The 21035-nt window shown below is 33.7% G+C and overlaps 1 protein-coding gene across 1 annotated transcript in view; it reads left to right on the top strand.

The window, feature by feature from the left end:
* The window catches only part of TACR3 (tachykinin receptor 3), a 78933-nt gene that overhangs the window by 14611 nt on the left and 43287 nt on the right, over nt 1-21035 (top strand). Inside the window, exon 2 of the mRNA XM_041760174.1 lies at nt 19808-19996. Within this exon, the coding sequence (XP_041616108.1) occupies nt 19808-19996 (189 nt within the window). The remainder of the gene's footprint in view (nt 1-19807; nt 19997-21035) is intronic.

The following is a 21035-nucleotide window of genomic DNA, read 5'->3' as shown; positions in this document are numbered from 1 at the left end:
ATTAAGCAAATGAAAATTAAAATAATGAAATACAACTCTTTATTAAAATTGGCAGAGATTGGTAAGTATGTTTGTAGTGAACAGGGCATTTTTATATATGCTTTTAGGTTCAACCATATGCAACTGCCATTTTTTTTTTAGTTTAAAATGTCAATATTCTGGGGGATCCCTGGGTGGCTCAGTGGTTTAGTGCCTGCCTTCAGCCCAGGGTGTGATCCTGGAGTCCCGGGATCGAGTCCCACATTGGGCTCCCTGCATGAAGCCTGCTTCTCCCTCTGCCTGTGTCTCTGCTTCTCTCTCTCTCTCTCTCTCTTTCTGGTCTCTCATGAATAAATAAATAAAATCTTTAAAAAAATAAAAAATAAAATGTCAACATCCTATATCATTTAGCCTAACAATTGGATATATTTTGTCGAAACCTTTCAGGAGTTCAATTTGCCAATATATTCAAGGATATTTTTCTTATTTTTCTTTTCTCTTCCTCTTTTTTTTTTAAAGATTTTATTTATTTATTCATAAGAGACACATAGAGAGACAGAGACACAGGTAGAGGGAGAAGCAGGCTCCATGCAGGGAGCCTGATGTGGGACTTGATCTCAGGTCTCCAGGATCACACCTGAAGACAGTGCTAAACTGAGCCACCAAGGCTCTTTCTTTCTTTTTTCTTTCTTTCTTTCTTTCTTTCTTTCTTTCTTTCTTTCTTTCTTTCTTTCTTCTTTCTTCCTTCCTTTCTTTCTTCTTCTTTCTTTCTTTCTTTCTTCTTTATTTCTTTCTTTCTTTCTTTTCTCTCTCTCTCTCTTTTTTTTTTTTTGAGAGAGCGAGAGCGAGTGTGCATGGGAGAGAACAGGGGAGGGGCAGAATGAGAGGAAGAAAGAAAATTCTAAGCAGGATCCTTTCACAAGGCTCCGTCTTAGGACTCTAGGATCATGACGTGAGCCAAAATCAAAAGTCAGACCCTTAACCAACTGAGCCACCTAGGCACCCCTCAAGGATATTTTTCAAATCAAAATTCAAAGTTTAATGAAAACATTAAATTAAACATTCAAAGTTTAATGAAAACATTAAAAATTCCAACAAAAGAAAATGATCAAATAAATGATGGGGCATCTATGAGGCCAAAATGAAATTCTGTGTAGAAATTTAAATCCCATATTTGAATATAACATTAGTCCTCTCAAGTCTCCAGGCACACATGTGTAAATGTGGTAACATTAGCAGAAATATCAATATATTTAGTTCATAACCTTTCCTTATAAACCACTTCTTGGGGCGCCTGGGTGGTTCAGTCAGTTAGGTGCCTGTCTTCCGCTCAAGCAGTGATCCCAGGGTCCTGGGACTGAGCCTTGAATTGGGCTCTCTTCTCAGCAGGGAGCCTGGTTCTCCCTCTCCCTCTGCTACTCCCCCTGCTTGTGTTCCCTTGCTCTCTCACTCTCTCGCTGTCTCTCTCTCTCTTACAAATACATAAATAAAATCTCAAAAACAAAACAAAAAAATACTTCTTGGTAGTCTCCAATGATTTCAGAGTCCTTAGGAAGGTCTGATAACGGTTCATCAGTAGTCCTCTTTAGCACTTCTAATCTCCCCATCCCACCCTAAGGAAAAAAGAAAAAGAAAAAGCAGTATCATCACACTGGTAGAGAGCATGACAGTATCTCTTGAGGTGGAAACACTGTCTTTCTCCAGATTGTTGTTTGGGCACATTGCATCGAAATCTGCAAAATTCATAAGTTACAATCTTTATTCTGTGCTTGAAATTTTTGTGATGACTATTTGTGTTGAAAGAGCATTTAGAAGAAATGATCTTGTTCCTAATCTTTGTTCCATTAACAGTTTCCTAATGACCAATATTCCTTCATCTTCCACTTGCAATTCTCTCTCCCTGGGCTCAGCAATAAATGATATGTCCAGGATGGGGAACTGTCCATACCTCCTCTTCCCCATGCCTCATAACTCTGAGCATAAATCATTTTTATTGAAGCCTGCTCACTGGTATATTAAATAAATTCTGCAAAATACACAATTGGGGTTTGCAGCCCTACCACCTCATTAGACACAGTCAGAGTCTGAATCCCATTTTAGACTCAGCAGGATTTCTAACACATGAGGAATTTTTAGACTATGGATTTAACAGTCTGATATAATTCTATATATGCAAAAGGTTTATTTGCTCTGAATGGTAAGACTTTGGGTAACTTTATTTTGTTTTGTACTTTTCTTTTTAAATTATCTACAACATGTGCTTATTTTACATGAAGCAAATTATTAATTAATTGAAGTTCTGTGGATAGTGGTGAAGGCTGCACAACAATATGAATGTACTTAATACTTGGACTATACACTCAAAAATAGTTAAAATGGTAAATTTTATATATGTTTTACCGCAGCACAAATTTTTCAAATATTAATTAAATATTTTTTAAAGAACCAATAGTGACTCTGAGATATATGCCAAATAGTTTGAACTGCAGAGCTAAATAGCTTGATTAAACTTTGTATAGACATTCTTGTGGTAGATGTCTTATGGCAACATTTTTAAACATATTTCCTGGCTGAGTTTGAATTTATGAAGAAAGCTCTGGCAAGAGAGTACTGTTAACATTATAATAGATTATTTTATAGGCTATGAAATCTTTTTTTCCAGGAATTGTATAATAATATCTCAGCTGTGTGGAATAGCTTAAAAGCCTGGCTAATGGTACAAGATAAACTTAGTTTGGTATGTGACATAGGTTTTTAAATATTTGCTTAAATATCACATTTTGAGCTTTTATTATAATCTATGAGATTTTTTCCTTCCTATCTGCCCAAGTATCAAGATTATTTAAAATTCTCTTTTATGCACACCTATAAGTAAGGAAAATATGTATATGATTATATCACTAGGTAAGAGTTGGCTCAGTTTTGTTCTGGAGCTGGTTTATACTGGCTAGAGGGACTCAACTGCACACATTTCTTCCCAACTCTACATTTAGTGATGTTAGTTTGGTAGCTGGAAATCATGGTAGGAGTTTACACCACAAAAATCTGAAAACACTAGAAATGGGAAGTTTTGTTTTCCATTTGATTTTTTTCACCCAGTGTGGTTGTAGTTTAACATTTACCAGCATACAACTCACTATATTTGTAGTCACTCACTCAACGGGTATTTCTTGAGTACCTTCTAAGTACTAAACACTGTATAGATATGGTACACACATTGGGATAAACAAGGTAGATATGGCTCATATCCTAATGAAACCAATTAATATATCTAACTTGAACCCCTCAGCTGTATTCCAGCATCTTAAATCCAACAACCTATTCAACTTTACCAGTGAAATGTCTAACAGGCATCTCAGACTATCCTGGGGTTGAGATGTCCCCAGACTTTACTGAGTTCTTTACATTCCTTCAAACTTATTCTTCCTGCAGTCTTCTGAGGTCAAAATCTGAGCCTCAGGTCAAAACTCTTAAACATATTCTTGACTCGTCTCTTATTTCCTACTCCATATCCAATCCATCTAGAGACAAATCTAACACCTCTATATTTAGAATATATGTAGAACCTAATCACTTCTTAAGATATCTACTGTTGCCTTCCTAGTCTTAATCCATTTCTCACCTAACATGGTTCCCTACTCCTACTCTTATTCATTTTTGGTTTGTTCTACATGAAACCACCAGAGGTATCCTGTTAGTAATGAATCTGATCATTTTCCCCTCAACAAATTCTCCAATGGCTCCCCAGTTCTCTCAGGACAGAAATCAAAGTTCTTACAATGCTTTATAGAAATTTGTAGCAACTGGTCCTTTGTTACTCTCTGCTTTTATCTCCTGCTACTCACTACTCCACCACTCTGCTCCACCATCATTAGTCTCCTCTGTTTCAGCAATATAGTAAGCATATTTTCACTTCAGGATCTTTCCTTTTTCATTTTCTATGTGAAACATGCTTTCTCCAGATAGCCATATTCCTCATTCCCTGTACTACTTCTGAACTATAACTGTTTTACTTAAAATTGATTTATTCTTTATCATATGTATCACCTTCTGAAATACTATACAGTTTCTTAAAGATTTTTTTATTTACTTATTCATGATAGACATAGAGAGAGAGAGAGAGAGTCAGAGACACAGGAGGAGGGAGAAGCAGGCTCCATGCCGGGATCCCGACGTGGGACTCGATCCAGGGACTCCAGGATCGTGCCCTGGGCCAAAGGCAGGCGCTAAACCGCTGAGCCACCCAGGGATCCTGTGAAATACTATACAATTAGTTCATCTTTAATGCTTTTTGTTTTCTATCTGTCTGTCCTACTGGGTTGTAAGTTCTATGAGGACTAGATAAGACCTTTATTTCAATTAAATGAGTGAATAATAAAATTTTTGATAACTATAAGAATATGTAGTAGGGGAAAGCACATGTAGACTGTTAGAATAGAAAAAGATAGAAATTGTAGAAGCATTTTTAAAGTTCATTGTACAGAGGAATAGAAACTATCTCCTAATAAGTTGACTATGAGTAGTTAATATTTAAGTAAAAATAAAACATTTTAAATACTCTATACAGCCTAATGCATGATTATAATATCCAGCTGAATTATCAATAAAGAAAAAGGCTTGGAGATTTTCAAAGCATAAGAAACAATTTTGAAGAAAACAAAATATTCACAAAATTGAGTGTTTATGTTGAGTAAGTACCTTTAATCACAATTCAGAATTCCCAGAAAAAGAAACCTATTGAATGTAAAAGATGGCACAGTACCCTGTGTATTGGTTTTATATACCTTCAAACTGAATGGATATATGTATGTAATTTTTCCCATAAGCTAACTACTCGGCATAAGATAAATTCAAAATCTTTTACTCCTTAAATCAAGATGTTGTCAATATCTCTTCAACAAAGACATACATAATCCTAATTTCATGTTGGAGGCTACAGTGTTTCAGAATCAAACAAAATGAGTATAATCCAATATTATTTTTTAAATAATAGATTAAAATATCATTGCTATGCAAGATATTACTCATTCACCTGTCACACAGAACCATTGCTGATAAATATCTCGAATGAACTTAATATGCATTTTTCCTTTTTTTCTCTCCCCTTAGGACAGGAAGGCTAGGGTATGATAGAGTAGGATACTTCCCTTCTCCTACTTGGAAGGCTATACGGGGCTGGATTTTGCTATACCTTTCCCCTAAGACAGTTAGTTAGATTCTGATAATACCTTGTCTGATTAGGCTCTGGCTAACTAGTTTCCCCCTATTGGCACCTAATTAAGAACAGTCTTTAATGTGTTTCAAATAGTTCCTTTCCCCCTCTCCTTGCCAGAGCATGAGGGAGTGTTTCTCCGATAGTTACTGTGGCAACATGGTCAAGTTCCTGGAGATAACTCTGATAATATTGTGGGCCCCCTTATGATTGGGTCTCCCTGAAGTCTTTAGGTCTCAGACATGTCCACTCTGAGCCTCCAGCAATTCATATACTACAGCTGAGGTTTTCCTACCCGCATACTAGTTCTGATGGAGTTTTTGCTTGTGAACCTCTGTTCAGATATTTGCCTGTCTGCTCAACTTTGGTTCAGTGGTTTTCCCTGCATCCTTCCCTCTCCTCCAGATCTGAGAAACATTGCTGATTTTTCAGTCTGTGCAACTTTTTACTAGTTAGGATGAAGTAGTAACTTCCAAGCTCTCTGCATGCAGAACCCAGAAACCAGAAGTGTCATGATATTTACTTTTACACACACAAAAAGAAAGAGAAGGAAGGAAGGAAGGAAGGAAGGAAGGAAGGAAGGAAGGAAGGAAGGAAGGAAGAAAGAAAGGAAGAAAGAAAGAAGAAGAAAGAAAGAAAGAAAGAAAGAAAGAAAGAAAGAAAGAAAGAAAGAAAGAAACCATACTTATTTTTCAACATTTCGAATGTTTAAAATTACACTGCATGAAATATTAGTTTTACTATTTTTTTCATTTCCTTATGTACACATGACTGAAAGAGATTTTTAAGTTTTTTGCAGAAATTTTTAAAGGTTACAGAAAATCTGTCATTTTTCTCATTGATTATTAAGATCATTTTGCACAGTTTCAACTTGCATAGTCATTATCATGTTCCCATACTTTTCTAAGTGAGAACTGCTGGCATGTTAGGCATCACAACTTAATTGCCTAAGTTTGGTAATAAATACTTTTTTTTCTCAGACAGTTGCACACTGGTTAGCACATACAGACCATTCTATTCACCAAAGATAATTATTATATTACTTAAGAATAAATCTTGCTATTTGCAATGACCTGGATGGAGCCTCAGTATAATGTTAAGCAAAATAAATCAGAAAAGACAAATACCATAGGATTTCCCTTGTATGTGGAATTTAAGAAACAAAACAAATAAGCAAAGGGGAAAAATTAGAGCACAAGAGGGTACCAAACCAAGAAACAGTCTTTAGCTATAGAGAACAAATTGATGGTTACCAGAAGGGAGGTGGGTTGGGGATATGTTAAATGGGTGATGGGGATTAGGGAGGACATTTACTGTGATGAGCACCAAGTTATGTATGTGAATGTTGAATCATACATTGTACACCTGAAACTAGTATTACACTGCAAAAAAAATAATATTACACTGCAAGGTAACTAACTGGAATTTAAATAAAAACTTAAAAAAACATACCTTTGTCAGTGATACAAATTATAAAGCTATGCAAATAGAATTAAAAAGGATTATACAAAGAAAATACCAGAAACTAATAAAAAGCATAGTTAGTCCAATAAGAAATTTGGAATTTATCTAATATTTTGGAAAAGCACAAGTTAGAGTCTCACTTTACACAATGTGCTAATATAAATATCAGATAGACTAAATAGTTAAAATATAACAATCAAACCATGAAGAAAAAAACAGAAAATCTTATCATTAAATAATCTTAGCTAGGAAAAAAATTCTAAGCATCAGAACAGCAGAAGAATACAGAGTAAGATATTAGTTGCATTGACTGTAAGAAACTATATAACCAAAACATATAGTTTAACCACAAAATCAAAAATATTAAAGCATAATTAAATAGCAAGCAAACTGTTTTAATTATTTTCAGTATAAATTATAGACACAGGGTTTATAATTTTAATTTATAATAAGCTCCTATAAATCAAGAAAATATTAATGCAAATATACAAAATGTGACAATTTTTAAAAGAATAAAACTATTACAGAATAAATGAAAAAATATTTATCTTCACAATATTCATTTCAAAATATTTTATACCTTGCTAATGAAAGTTAGAGAAGCAGCCATTCTAAATTTTTGCTGATGGAAATAGAAATCAAAAAACATTTTGTGAAATCAACTTGGTAATGAATATACTAAAATTGCTCATTCCATTAGACACAGCAATTCTAACTCCAAGTATCTATCCATAAAAAATAAGGTTGCAAAGAATGACTTTATTGTTTTCAATTTTTTCACATTATAATAGGTCAGAAATAGATATTCTTAGGCACATTTTAGAGTAGTGTGTAGTGATTAAGAATAACATTTCAAGAATATTTATATTCAAAGAGCATACAGTAAAATATTAATTACAGAGAATGTATATTACTATAAACAGGTACAGGATATAATGATACATGCATAAATATGCATATGCATAAATAAAATAGTAAAAGGGAAATGAATGGGGAATATAAATAATAGTGAAAGGGAATAGAAGGGAAGGGAGAAGAAATGGGTAGGAAATATCAGAAAGGGAGACAGAACATGAAGACTCCTAACTCTGGGAAACGAACTAGGGGTGGTGGAAGGGGAGGAAGGCGGGGGGTGGGGATGAATGGGTGACAGGCACGGAGGGGGGCACTTGACGGGATGAGCACTGGGTGTTATTCTGTATGTTGGCAAATTGAGCACCAATAAAAAATAAATTTATTATTAAATAAATAAATAAATAAATAAATAAATAAATAAATAAAAGCCATCCTTCCCCCCCACCCCTGCAAAAAAAAAAAAAGAAAGAAATGAAAAATGAACCAGGATATATAGCAATATTGTCCCTTAGTGACAGAATTATAGGGAATTTGTATTTTCTTTTTTTTTTAAGATTTTATTTATTTATTTATTTATTATTATTTATTTATTTATTTAGAGATAGAGAATGGGCATGGGAAGGGGCAGAGGGAGAGGGAGAAGCAGAGCCCCTGCCGATCAGGGAGCCTGAATTCAGTCTCCATCCCAGGAGCCTGGATCACAACCTGAGCTAAAGGCAGAAGTTTAATCAACTGATCCACTCAGGAGCCCCTGTATCTTCTTAATATACCCTAGTATCCTCAGTTTCATAATCTGGGAGGGGGGAGTAACTTTCTATAAAGTAGGAGAAGATTATTTTCCCACAATTTCATTTTGTAGAAAGACCTGAACATTCACATGCTTTCTCATTATTCTATTACTTTGCTGATTTACATCGGCTTTGCCTTTGCTGTGACCTGTTCCGTAAAACTCATTTTGAGGTACTGTTCCTACAAATCTATGGAGTTATGGAATAAAGGAGATTTAATGACCCTTTGCACAGTATTTTCCATTCATTTGCTATTTGGATATGGTTCCACTATTTGATTTGTTAATTTTTAGGGAATCACTCTGATAGGTTGTTTAAAAAATTCTACAAGCACCACATATATAAAGTTTCAAAATAAATGGAGAGAAGTGTTAACATTTTCTGATGTGATGAACTCTCCTCTATAATTACATCAAGTTCACTAATCATGTTCAGCTCTTCTTCATCTTTACTAGGTTTTGTTATTGTTGTTTTGTTTTCTGCTCTACCAGTTACTGAGAGAAGTATGCAATAGTCCAACTATGCCTGGGAATGTATTTTTCATTTTAGTTCTGTCTAATTTTCTTTGCATATTTTAAAGCAATGTTAATACAAATCTAGGATTTCTTTCTCATTCCTGTTGAATGTATCCTTGTATCATTATGAAATGTCTATCTTTACATTTTGTATCACTTCATGCCTTAAAGTCTAATGTTTGTGATACTTTTTTGGGGGCGGGAGACTGTGTTTACATAATAACCTCTTTCACAGAAATATTTTAATACCAAAAATATCTAATATGATTAGAAATCACAAACTTGATTTCAATGATGTATGAAAATATGAATTCCAACTATATAACTTTATTTATAATTAACATACAGTATAATTGATTTTAATTGATGTACAAATGCAAGATTTTTAATGCGTGAATAGATTCATTTAACAGCCACCACAATCAGAATACATTTTTTTCCCTTTTGCTATATCTTTGTATTCATACCTTCTCTTTGCCCTAAGACCTGGTAATCACTTATTTGCCTTCTACCACTGTAGTTTAGTCTTTTGGGGAAAAAAATATTTAATTAATATAATCATACAACATGTAAACTCTGAATCCAGATACTTTCACTAACTATAACATCTCTGAGGTTTATCTAAGTTGCCAAGTATTTCAAAAGTTTTCTCCTTTTTATTACTGAGGATATTGAATTGTATGGATGTACCAAAGTTTGTTCATCCACTTCTGGAACGTTTGGTAAAACGTTTGGGTTGTTTCTAGTTTTGAGTGATTATGAAGAGAGTTGCTATAAACACCCATGCAAAGATTTGTGTGTGAACAGAAGTTTTCATTTCTCTAGGGTAAATAACAAAAGTGGGATTGCTGGGCCATATAATAAATGTATATTTAACTTTGTAAGAAATTGTGATAACACTTCATACCTGTCAGAGTCGCTATTATCAAAAAGACAATAGATAACAAGTGTTGGCAAAGATGTGGAGAAAAGGCAACCCTTGTGTACTTCTGGTGGGAATGTAAATTGGTGCAGCCACTATAGAAAACAGTATGGAGGTTTCTCAAAAAAGTAAACGTAGAACTAGCATACGATCCAGCAATTCCATTTCTGGGTATTTATCCAAAGAAAACAAAAAAAGGTTCATTTGAAATAAATAAATAAATAAATAAATAAATAAATAAATAAACAAACAAATAAATAAATATCTGAAATATATATATGTGTATATATATATATTATATTTATATAATCACTATATTCATTACAGTGTTATTTACAATAGCCAAGATAAGAAAGTAACCTAAGTGTCCATCAATAGATGAATAAAGAAGATATGCTACATGTATGCAATGGAATATTGTTTAGGTATTAAAAAGAATGAAATCATACCATTTGCAACAACATGGATGAACCTAGAGGGTATTATGATAAGTGAAACAGTCAAATAGAGAAAGGCAAATATCCTATGATTTCACTTGTATGTGGAATCTAAAAGATAAAACAAACAAAACAGAAACAAACTCACAAGTACAGAGAATGAACTGGTGTTTGCCAAAAGAGAGGTGGGTAGGTGGATGAGCAAAATAGGTGAAGGGAATTAAGAGTTACAAACTTCCAGTTATAAAATATGTAAGTTACAGGGACATGAAGCACAGTATAGGGAATATAGTCAATAATATTTTAATAATTTTGTATGATGACAGATGGATAACTACACTTATCATGGTGAACATTTCATAATGTAAATAAATGTCAAATCAGTGTCATGTACATCTGAAACTAATGATATTGTATGTCAACTATACTTTAATAAAGAGAAAAAAGAAAAAAATGTGAAACTGTTTTCCTCAGTGGCTATACCCTTTTGCATTCATACCAACAGTATATGAGAGTCCAGCTTATCCAGATCCTCATCAGCAATTGATATTGTCAGTATTTTTGTTTTTATTTAAGCAATACTAATGTGTGTGTAATTGTATCTTAATGTGCTTTTTTTAATATTTATTTCTTTGAGATAGAGAGAGTGAGTGAGTGAGAGAGAAAGTTAGAATCTGAAGCAGACTCCACACTTAGCACGGAGCCCCATGTGGGGCTTGATCCCACAACCACGAGATAATGACCCACAGGACCCAAGAGTCATATGCTTAACCAACCAACTGAGCCACCCAGGCTCCCATCAATGTGGTTTTAATTCATGTTTCATTAATGAATAATAATGTTGGACATTTTTGTGTGCTTGTTTGTCATTAATATTTCTTCATACATGAAGTATCTGTTCAAGCCATTTGCCCATTTTTAAATTAGATTGTTTTCTTACTGTTGAGATATTTTTATAACCTTATTGAATTATAATTTACATTCCATAAAATACAGTCATTTTAAGTACATAATTCAATAATTATTCATAAGTTTTTAGTTAGGTAACCATTAACACAATCTAATTTAAGAACATTTTTATTTCCCCGAAAAGAAACTTCACTCTAATTGTAGTCATTCCCATTCCTAGTCCTAGGAATGTTCATTTCAAGTTGATTTCCTTTAACACCTTTGTAAAATGGAGTTTGTTAAATGGCTTATCTATTTAATTTTATAAATGGCCTCTTTATTAAACTCTCTTCAGTTTTCCCACTCCAGTGTGCAATCTCTTTTCCCTGGAGCTCTGACTGACACAATGTAGTAAATTTGAGCATAAAGTAAGATATTTAGTGACACTGTAGTAAAGATTGTGCAGCACTGCAGTTAATTCTGTCGAAAGTGAAGAAACAGTGAAATAATTTAGAAAGATAACTTTAAAGACATTGTGAATAAAGCAAAGAAAGAGTAGCATCAGGAAAATTCATTATGATAATGTTCCAATAGTCCAAGAATTGAGATTTGGAAGGGACAATAGAACAGATTTGGTGATGTCAGAAGTTGAACTGATAAGGCTTATGATTGTGCAAAGAAAATGAGAAAAATAAAGGGGTTCAGAGTAACTCATATGCACATATGAATGATATTTACAATGATTCATACTCAAAAAAGTATTCATTTTCCAAAAGTGAAAAGCCTATTAATGAAGCATGAACATATTTTCAAATGTGAGTAGTAATTCATGCTTTTTTCTGAAGTCATTGACACTGTAAAAGAGTAGATATAACATTGTTTCTCTGTATTCTCATAATACTCTTAATGTTGCCCATTAGTTAAGAAAAATGTCTGCCAAAACTATTGACTTATAGTACCAATTATAATATGTAACTTTACTTAACCACATGCATATAAAAGCCATATAAAAAGGGAAGCCAAATAATTTTAAGGCAACACTGATAGAGAGGAAGTGAATTTTGGCTCAATACCATTTAATATATGAGTCATACATGTCGTACTCTGAAAATTATACAAAGTAATAAGTTATTTCACTCAATTGTCCCAACAATCTTCTTCCTGTTATAATTCTCTGATAAGGGACTGGAATTATAATTAATTTTCAGACAAACTCTCTCTGATTAAAATTAGAATCTCAAAGTTGCGTGGGAGACTACTTTTACATATTTCAACAATTTGCCTTACATTTATAATCCTTTAATTCATTCAGTAAATGGTGATTCATTCTATTTCTGATTCCTGAGTGCCCTAACAAAGGAGAGAAAGAAGAAAAAAGACTTAATACCACTGGAGACAATCTATTGTCCCCTAGAGACTTGTGATTCATCTTTGTCCAGGAAGTGTAGTTTGAGTTTTACCTCCTATCGTGATCTCAAACTGCTCTATCTACTCTATAGCTCTTCATACATTTGACTAAAGCTAGCAAGTGTCCTGAGTCTTCTCTGCTAAAGAAATTTCAGTACCTTTGTTCATTGATTATAATTTTACATGTCTATTGCTCCCGCCTGGGAATTTCTTTAGCTCTTATTCTAACTCCTCCACTTTGGGGCAGCCTTTTGAATTCTCTTTTTATCTAAAAACTCTTTTCCTTATAAAACAAAATAAAACTGGATGCATATCTGTTTGTATTGCCCCAAAAGAGGCTTTGTGTATGCATTTTAGGAAGCATGTTATAGTATAAATAGAATATCATGTATAGTTATACACAATTAGGTATATAGTGTTTTGTATTATCTCTATGAAACACTGAATACTAAAAATATTTATAGGTCAATTTCAACTTCAAATACATTTAAATGAGGGGATTGCTTCCAGGAAAATAATCTGCCAAGAGTTCAAAAGTATTTTCAAGGGGAATTAGTTTCTTAATATCTGATTGATAACATAAAGGTGACTGTGAAAGCAGCACTTTCGAAGTGATGTATAGAAGTGGTTATGTATGTTCCCATTAACTTTTAAAATTTATTTATTTATTCATGATAGAGAGAGAGAGAGAGAGAGAGAGAGAGAGGCAGAGACACAGGCAAAGGGAGAAGCAGGCTCCATGCAGGGAGCCTGATGTGGGACTCAATTCCGGGACACCAGGATCACACCCAGGGCCAAAGGCAGGTGCTAAACCGCTGAGCCACCCAGGGATCCCTTCCATTAATCTTCTAAGACAATATAGAGATGACACAAGATGTTAGTTAGTTGGACTCTGAAAAAATGATTAAGAGTTTTATAGTATCTCATGGATGAAATAATCTATTATATTCTGATTTTTGAATTATATCATCAGAGATAGTATAAATAACATAAAATAATCTTTTATTTTATAAATAAGTTTTATATTGTCAATACAGAAAGCCACTTCTAGGGATCCCTAGGTGGCTCAGCGGTTGAGTGTCTGCCTTCCCCCAGGGTGTGATCCTGGAGTCCCAGGATGGAGTCCCACACTGGGTTCCCTGAAGGGAGCCTGCTTCTCCCCCTGCCTATGTCTCTGCCTTTCCCTCTCTGTGTCTCTCATGAATAAATAAATAAAATCTTTTAAAAAAAAGAAAAAGAAAACCACTTCTAAATTCATATTTGAAATTTTGACAAGAAATTGTTTTATGTCATACTTAATGAGGTAGCTTTTTGTTATAACTCATTTTATAATTACTATAAATAGAATTTAAAGATTAAATGATTTACATATAAAGCTCTTAGAAGAGTGTCTGAGTCACTCCAGACATATTTCAACAATTATTGCTTTTATTGTCAAAAAAGAAAATCTAAATATATATTGAATATATAATATCAGTGAAGTCATGAGTAATAAATACTCCATCTCCAGCTTCATTTGACACCTCTGCTTTCCCCTCCTCTGTGCTATAGCGAAGCTGGCTTTTTTATTTCCTCAGATACCTCATGGTTTCTCCAACCTCAGGACTTGTTATTCTGCTTTCTCTTCCAATCTCACCTTCATTCTAATTAACTCCTATTTATCATTCTAAATTGATGTTGCTTCCTCAGGAAAGCCATGACTACTAATATATCTCTACCATCATTTCAACCTAGGTCAAATTACCTGTTGTATGCTTTATAATTACTAGTACATTCTTTATAGCATCCTGGTGTACACAATGGAGACAGTTTTATTTTGCAGACTTCCCAAAGGATTACACTAGACTGACTAGTCTATTGACAGTACAGGGAACTGGGCTAAACTTCTCAAAGCATTGTAAATGACAGGGTCACCCATGGTACATGTAGAGTTTTTTTTTTTTAATTGCATAATATAAAGTGAGTATAACAAAGAAGAAAAGTCAGGTTTAGAATCATAGGATGAAGACTAGTGGTATATTCTCTCCTCCCCTAAACTCCTAAAATTTTGAAATCTGAAATTCTTTATATAATTGGATTTGTTGTGGAAATCATATGACAGTACAATTTCACTCCAGGTTCACAATGGGTGAGATAAATGTTTTTGACATGGTTTCAAGAACAGAAACAGAGGGTACCAAGTAGGTCAGATTGGATATCACTTAGAAATCATGGGGGAGGATGCTGAACGTGTGCAGGCCATTAGAATAAAGCTCCAAGGAAAGTTTAACTAAATATCCTTGAGTCAATGTTTCCCAAGCAACATTTAGGTAATTTCTGAAGTATTTTGTGACTATTTGAATAATGTATTTCTTCTATGTAAGACTCTGAACTCCACAAGAGTAGGAACTATATCTATTTCACTTACCAATATGGCCAGAAAATGTAATACAATCTTGGAAAAAAGCATTCAAGAAATAATTGAAAACAAATAGTTGATACTAGATTAATAAATGAATAGACAAACCTAATTGTCAAATTTAAATTGAATGTGTATACATTGAAAGTCAAGTACGTTTTCTATTCAGAAACTTTATTTTTTAAATACAGTCTCCCTCAAATGCCTGTTTATAAATTTTACTCATACAAAACAAAAACTTGAGTAAACAAGTGATTTGTTCCTTGCTTGATAATATTTTGAAGTTCCTATTATATGTGTACATATATTTGAATATATGTATATATGTTTGTTTTAATAAATACTTGTTCCCTTCAAAATTCACTAAGACAATATTTATAATAAATTAATTGGCTCACTCTTGCTTCTTTAAAACACCTATGAAAAAGCACAAAATAAAATTTGTCTACAAAATGCAATTTCATAAAAGATTATATTTCTCTCTAGCCATTTTTCAAAGCAGAAAATGCCTTAGCACCAAAGGCCTGAAGTTGAAATTTTATGGGTCATGAACAGCTGTTATAACTAATTATTTTACACAGACAATAGCCAGACAGCATATTATATTTGGGCTTTAGAGACTAAAACATTGTCTACCGTGGCCAGAAGCAAATTGGAAAACAGCAAAATCCATGTCTTTTCAGGCAAATATTTTTTGCATTGTTAATATAATCAAGTACTCATCTGCAGAGTGTACTCTGTATTCATACTAAAGCTTTAAAATGCAAAGAGGCTCATAAAGATCCAGAAACAGAGCTTAATAAAAATGTTCACAAAAGGAAGAATTATACCAGATATCAAGAACAATTGCAAAATGGAAAAGGCTTACTTATTGAAAAAATTATGTCAAAATATTCTATTTTAGACATCAAAGGACCAGAAAAGACCCTTAAATTATATCAGAAAAATATAGGTGGTAAAGGAATGTGAATCTTATAGTAGAACGAAAAGGGAAATTGATAAAAAGATGGCATTAAAAATATGAGCTTTCAATGGATGCTTCTGAGAATTTCAGACTAATGGATAATGAAAAAGTGATTTTAAACTTGTTTAGGTGATTATGCTAATTGGAAGAGTGAAGAATCCAGTCGTAGCTATTACATACAAAATGACCATACCAAGAAAAATAATGCATTTACGAATCTGTTTAGTGAGAAAAGAATGGTAGTGAGAAGCCCAGCCTGGGAACAGCTAACCTTTGATCACATCAAAGGTATGCATTTCTTTAAAGGAGAAATAAAGTACTGACAATCATTTGAATGATACTGTATCTCAGATTGGATCATTTCTTCTCAGGCCCCAAGGATATTCATATGGATGAGCCTTAAAGATCCAGGGTTTTTTTCATGCCTACTTTTGAGCAAATTATTATGGAGACAGTCACAGAATAGGAAATGTTGATGCCACAATGAATCCCTAATTACCAATTTCAAATTGGTCTTGTCAGCAGTGCCTGGAACTCTACCTACTTCTTAGGCCAACTGGCTCTCCCTTTATACAGTGTTTCAGCATTTCTTATTTTCGTCAAACCCTTAACAGAATTCAACCTTCCAGTAACACCCTACACCAGGCAGCAGTCTTCTCATCCAAACCAAAACAATAGCCAGGTTACTTCTTCCCCTGCTTCCATTCTTTTCCCTCCTTCAGTTCCTTTTCTGTACTAAAATCTGATTATTCTTCTCTGACTAATCATCTTGATTACTTGCCATAGGACAAAATACCAATCTGCTCTGCAACTCCATCTTAAACCACTTCCCCTTTCACTTTCCATGTTCCTATTACAGTAGTGTTTACTCAAGTGCCTAATGCTTCCCCCATCCTTACCCATTGCTTTGGTTTCCTGGGGCTGTTTTAACAAAGTACCACAACCTGAGTGACTTAAAAACAACAGAACCTCACTGTCTTAACAGTCTGGAAGCTAGAAGTCTGAAATCAGGGTTTGGCAGGGGCCACGCTCCCTCAGAAACATGTAAGGAAATCCATCCTTGCCTCCTCCTAGCTTTTTGTGGTTTGCAGGTAGTCTTTGGCATTGCTTGGCTTTTAGGTGCATCATTCAATTCTCTATCTTCATATAGCCTTCTCCATATGTTTCTCTCTGTTCCCAAATTTCTCCTTTAAATCAGTCATATTGGATTAGGGCCCACCCTAATAACCTCATTTTGACTCAGTTGCCTTTATAAAAAGTTGATTTCCAACTAAGACACATTCTGTGTCTCTTTAAAAAAAGATACAACATATCTTTTTTAGAGAGACACAACTCAACCAATAAAAACCCATTAACACAGGATTTTTTCACATATCCTTTGTTCTTCCAGAAATCTTCCTGGTAATTCCTATTCTTCTGCCACCTTGCATAGTCACCTTTCCAAATTTCAACCCAGAATTTTCTTAGGGAAGACTGAGTCACATTCCAAATATGTTTTTCTCAATAAATGCATTCACATGTCTATATATTGCTTGCCTTTGTAACACTTGTCATATTTGTAATTTTATGTTTATTTTACATTATTTGGTTAGTCTAGAGTATGAGCTCTGTGAAGGTCATTTCTCCTCAGTGTTGTATCACTATAGTGTCTGGAATATCACAGTAGGCATTCAACAAATGTTTGGTTGAATGAATAATGGATCAGACCAGAAATGACAAAAATGTCAAATTGAAGTTCCTAAATTTCTATTTTTACTAAAGTGTTAGTTAATGAGAACATAAACTGTTTGTTTTCATATAATTCATATGAAACAATACCTGTCAGGAAATAATTTCTGTAATATAGAGTAATTTACAAAAAAAATCAATAAGCAACTTGCACCTTATTTTGAATTATATGTGCTAGAGTAACTGTGTAGAACTCTTAACTCTGCTCATGTCACTCAAATTCTCTTTTTTAGTCTCAAAAAATAAACTGTTTAAACATCAATATTGCATTCATACACTTCTGAGGCAAGCAGAAAAGCAAAAAATTATGTTAGAGTTGAAGAATATTCAGTTCAGTACAACAAAAATTTATTGATAAGTGTTGTGCTTGGCTCTAGAAATGCCCATTAAGCAACAAGTCAATATAATGAGAGAAATGCTGTGGTGAATCATAATCAGCAGCAGTGTAAACAGAAGTGCCCAACTACAATTATTGCCTTTCTATGCTTGACTTTTGTCTTTAATATTGAACATGAACACTTTTGGATCTGAAGCATAATGTGGTTCTTTGGATGGCATCTACCACATATATTTTTCTTTCTCTTTCACAATTCCTTACATGAACAGTCATATTCAAAGCCATAGTCTGTAAATATATGGACTTTTAAGACTGGCAGGACTGGTTTAGAATTCTGCTTTTACCATCTGAGGTCATTTTGAACAATTTACTTAATGTCTTTAAGCTTCAGTTTTCTATCAAATAGAGATAATAACAAAAAAGAAACAAATAGCGATAATATTATTCAGTTGATTAGATTGTTCTGGATATTAAATATATATAATGTGTATAATAAATTGCCTGCTCATTGTTAGCAATCAGTACATGCTGCTAGTTTTCACCAACATAAGCACAAGAGGTACATTTTAAACAATTTTCAGTTTCAAATATATGCATTTTATTTTCATTGTGGTTCACTTTATTTTCTGAAACTATGGTACTGTTTTTATGATTTTTTTCATACCTAACATTCACTTTTATCTATTAGCTGTCATACATAATAATGAGGATGTTTCCTTTAAGTAAATCTCAACTAAAGTTAATATTATTAGTGGTATATAGATAAGTTCCAATATATCTATTAAAGGTCCAATTCTGTCTAATATTCATAAAGCAAAGAGCAATAAGCAAATTAATAAATTATCCTTATCTTGAGATATTTATTCTTAAGATTAAAATGTTTTGTGTTTGAGTAACACTCATTCTTTGATTAAATTGTTGCCTTTGAAAATTTTGCATAAATCAAAATACATTTGAGAAACACAAAATGGTCAACAGTAAAATATTTAAATAATGTTTTATTGATAGAAATGCAGAAATACAATTGATTTTATGTATAATTTGTAATTAATTTTCTGCTCTATTAGCCAGAGTTTGGTAATTAACTATGTTATTCAATTTAAAACTGTAAATTGATTCACTATTTTACCAAGTGAATAAACTTGAGTTTTGTTAGCATATTCAGAGTTTCCAATTTCCCAAAAAGTTGCACTCAAAAAATCATATATGTGTTTTTCAGAGTCTCAAATATATTTTCCTATAACTATTATGTTATGTGTAGTTACATAGACACTATGAATATTTTCATGATAAACCATGACTTCAATTTAGAGGTAACAGCAAGACATAGCCTCAGTCAAGCTTGACTTATTTATTATTATTTGAGTCCTGAACTTGTCTCTTGAAGGTTTTAAGTGAAGTTGATGATATACTTTACAGGGGGCTCCTCATCTTTGTCAATCATAGCCATATTAGTTCTCTAGAATTTTCTTCTGAACAGTTAAACGTATAGAAGAAAAATGGTAGTTTTGAGGTGTAGAACTCATTTTTAAACATTGACTACACACTTGTCCAATTCAATTCAGCAGACATTTATGAATTCTAATAATGTGCCAGGTACAGCACCAAATAATCGATACCTTTCACTTAAATTATTTCTATTGATCTCTACTTTACCCCTACAAGGCGGATGTTCTTATTTCTATTTTTAAAATAATGAAGTTGAGGTTTAAAAATATTAAATAAGTGACAAAAGAGGATTTGAACCTCAGTCTGCCTGATTCCTAAGACTCTGCCATGATTATCATTCTATGCTGCCTCTATGAGCAAAATCCTCATTAACTTGCTTACCAGAGAGATAACTCCCTTGAAACTCCATCTTTCACTTTGCTAGCAAGAGAGGCAACAAAATGGTTTTGTTTGTTTTTATATAGGTATATGGCCATTATTGATCCCTTGAAGCCCAGACTGTCTGCCACAGCAACCAAGATTGTCATCGGAAGTATTTGGATTCTAGCATTCCTACTTGCCTTCCCTCAGTGTCTTTACTCCAAAATTAAAGTCATGCCAGGCCGTACCCTTTGCTATGTGCAATGGCCAGAAGGTCCCAAACAACATTTCACGTAAGTTAATTCTCTATTATGGCTGTTAATTCAATTTAATGAACAGTTGAGGGACTACAGATTGGGAGCAACAATTAAGCAAATAAGATAAACATTTCTGTGAAGGGTTCACACATTACTTGGGGAAAGAGACACATTAAAATAGCATAATACATGGAGCACCTGGCTGGCTCAGTCAGTAGAACAACTGTTTGAATTTTTTAAAATATTTATATTTGTTTAGGACAGAGAGAGAGAGGGAGAGAGCAGGGGGAGTGGCAGAGGGAGATGGAGAGGGAGACAGAGAGAGAGAGAGAGAAAGAGAGAAAGAGAGAGAGAATCCCAAGCAGACATCACGCTGACCGCAGAACCCAACATGGGGCTCGATCCCAGGACCCTGAGATCATGACTTGAGCCAAAGTCAAGAGTCAGCAGCTTTTTTTTTTTAAATTTTTTTATTGGAGTTCAATTTGCCAACATATAGCATAAGACCCAGTGCTCATCCCGCCAAGTGCCCCCCTCAGTGCCATCACTTAGTCTCCCCAAGAGTCAGCAGCTTAACTGACTGAGCCACCTGAGCGCCCGTTTGCATTTTTTACTGCAATTATTTAAATCTTAATCCAATAAAATCTTATGTAGTGTCCTACTTTTCCCTTTCACAATAACAAATGATACAAATATAACGGTTACCTTTTAAAGCAGCTGTTTTAACAAACTGGTCTATACTCAATGTCCAGATTTTTTTAATTTTAAGTTTTTATTTTAATTTCAGTTGGTTAACATGCAGTGTAATATTAGTTTCAGGTGTACAATATGTGATTCAACACTTCTATATACCACCTGGTGCTCATCATAAGTGCCCTCCTTAATCCCCATCACCTATTTCACCCCTCCCCCCCACCCACCTCCCCTCTGGGAATTATCAGTTTGTTCCCTGTAGCTAACAGTCTGTTTCTTAATTTGTTTCTCTTTTTTCTTTCGCCCATTTGTTTTGTTTCTTAAATTCCACATACGAGTGGAATCACATGGTATTTTTTTTCTCTGATTGCCCAGAGTCCAG

This window comes from Vulpes lagopus, chromosome 6 (assembly GCF_018345385.1).
Source record: "Vulpes lagopus strain Blue_001 chromosome 6, ASM1834538v1, whole genome shotgun sequence".
NCBI lineage: Eukaryota > Metazoa > Chordata > Mammalia > Carnivora > Canidae > Vulpes > Vulpes lagopus.
Note: the sequence above shows the minus strand (reverse complement) of the source record. Positions and strands in the feature narration are given on the sequence as shown.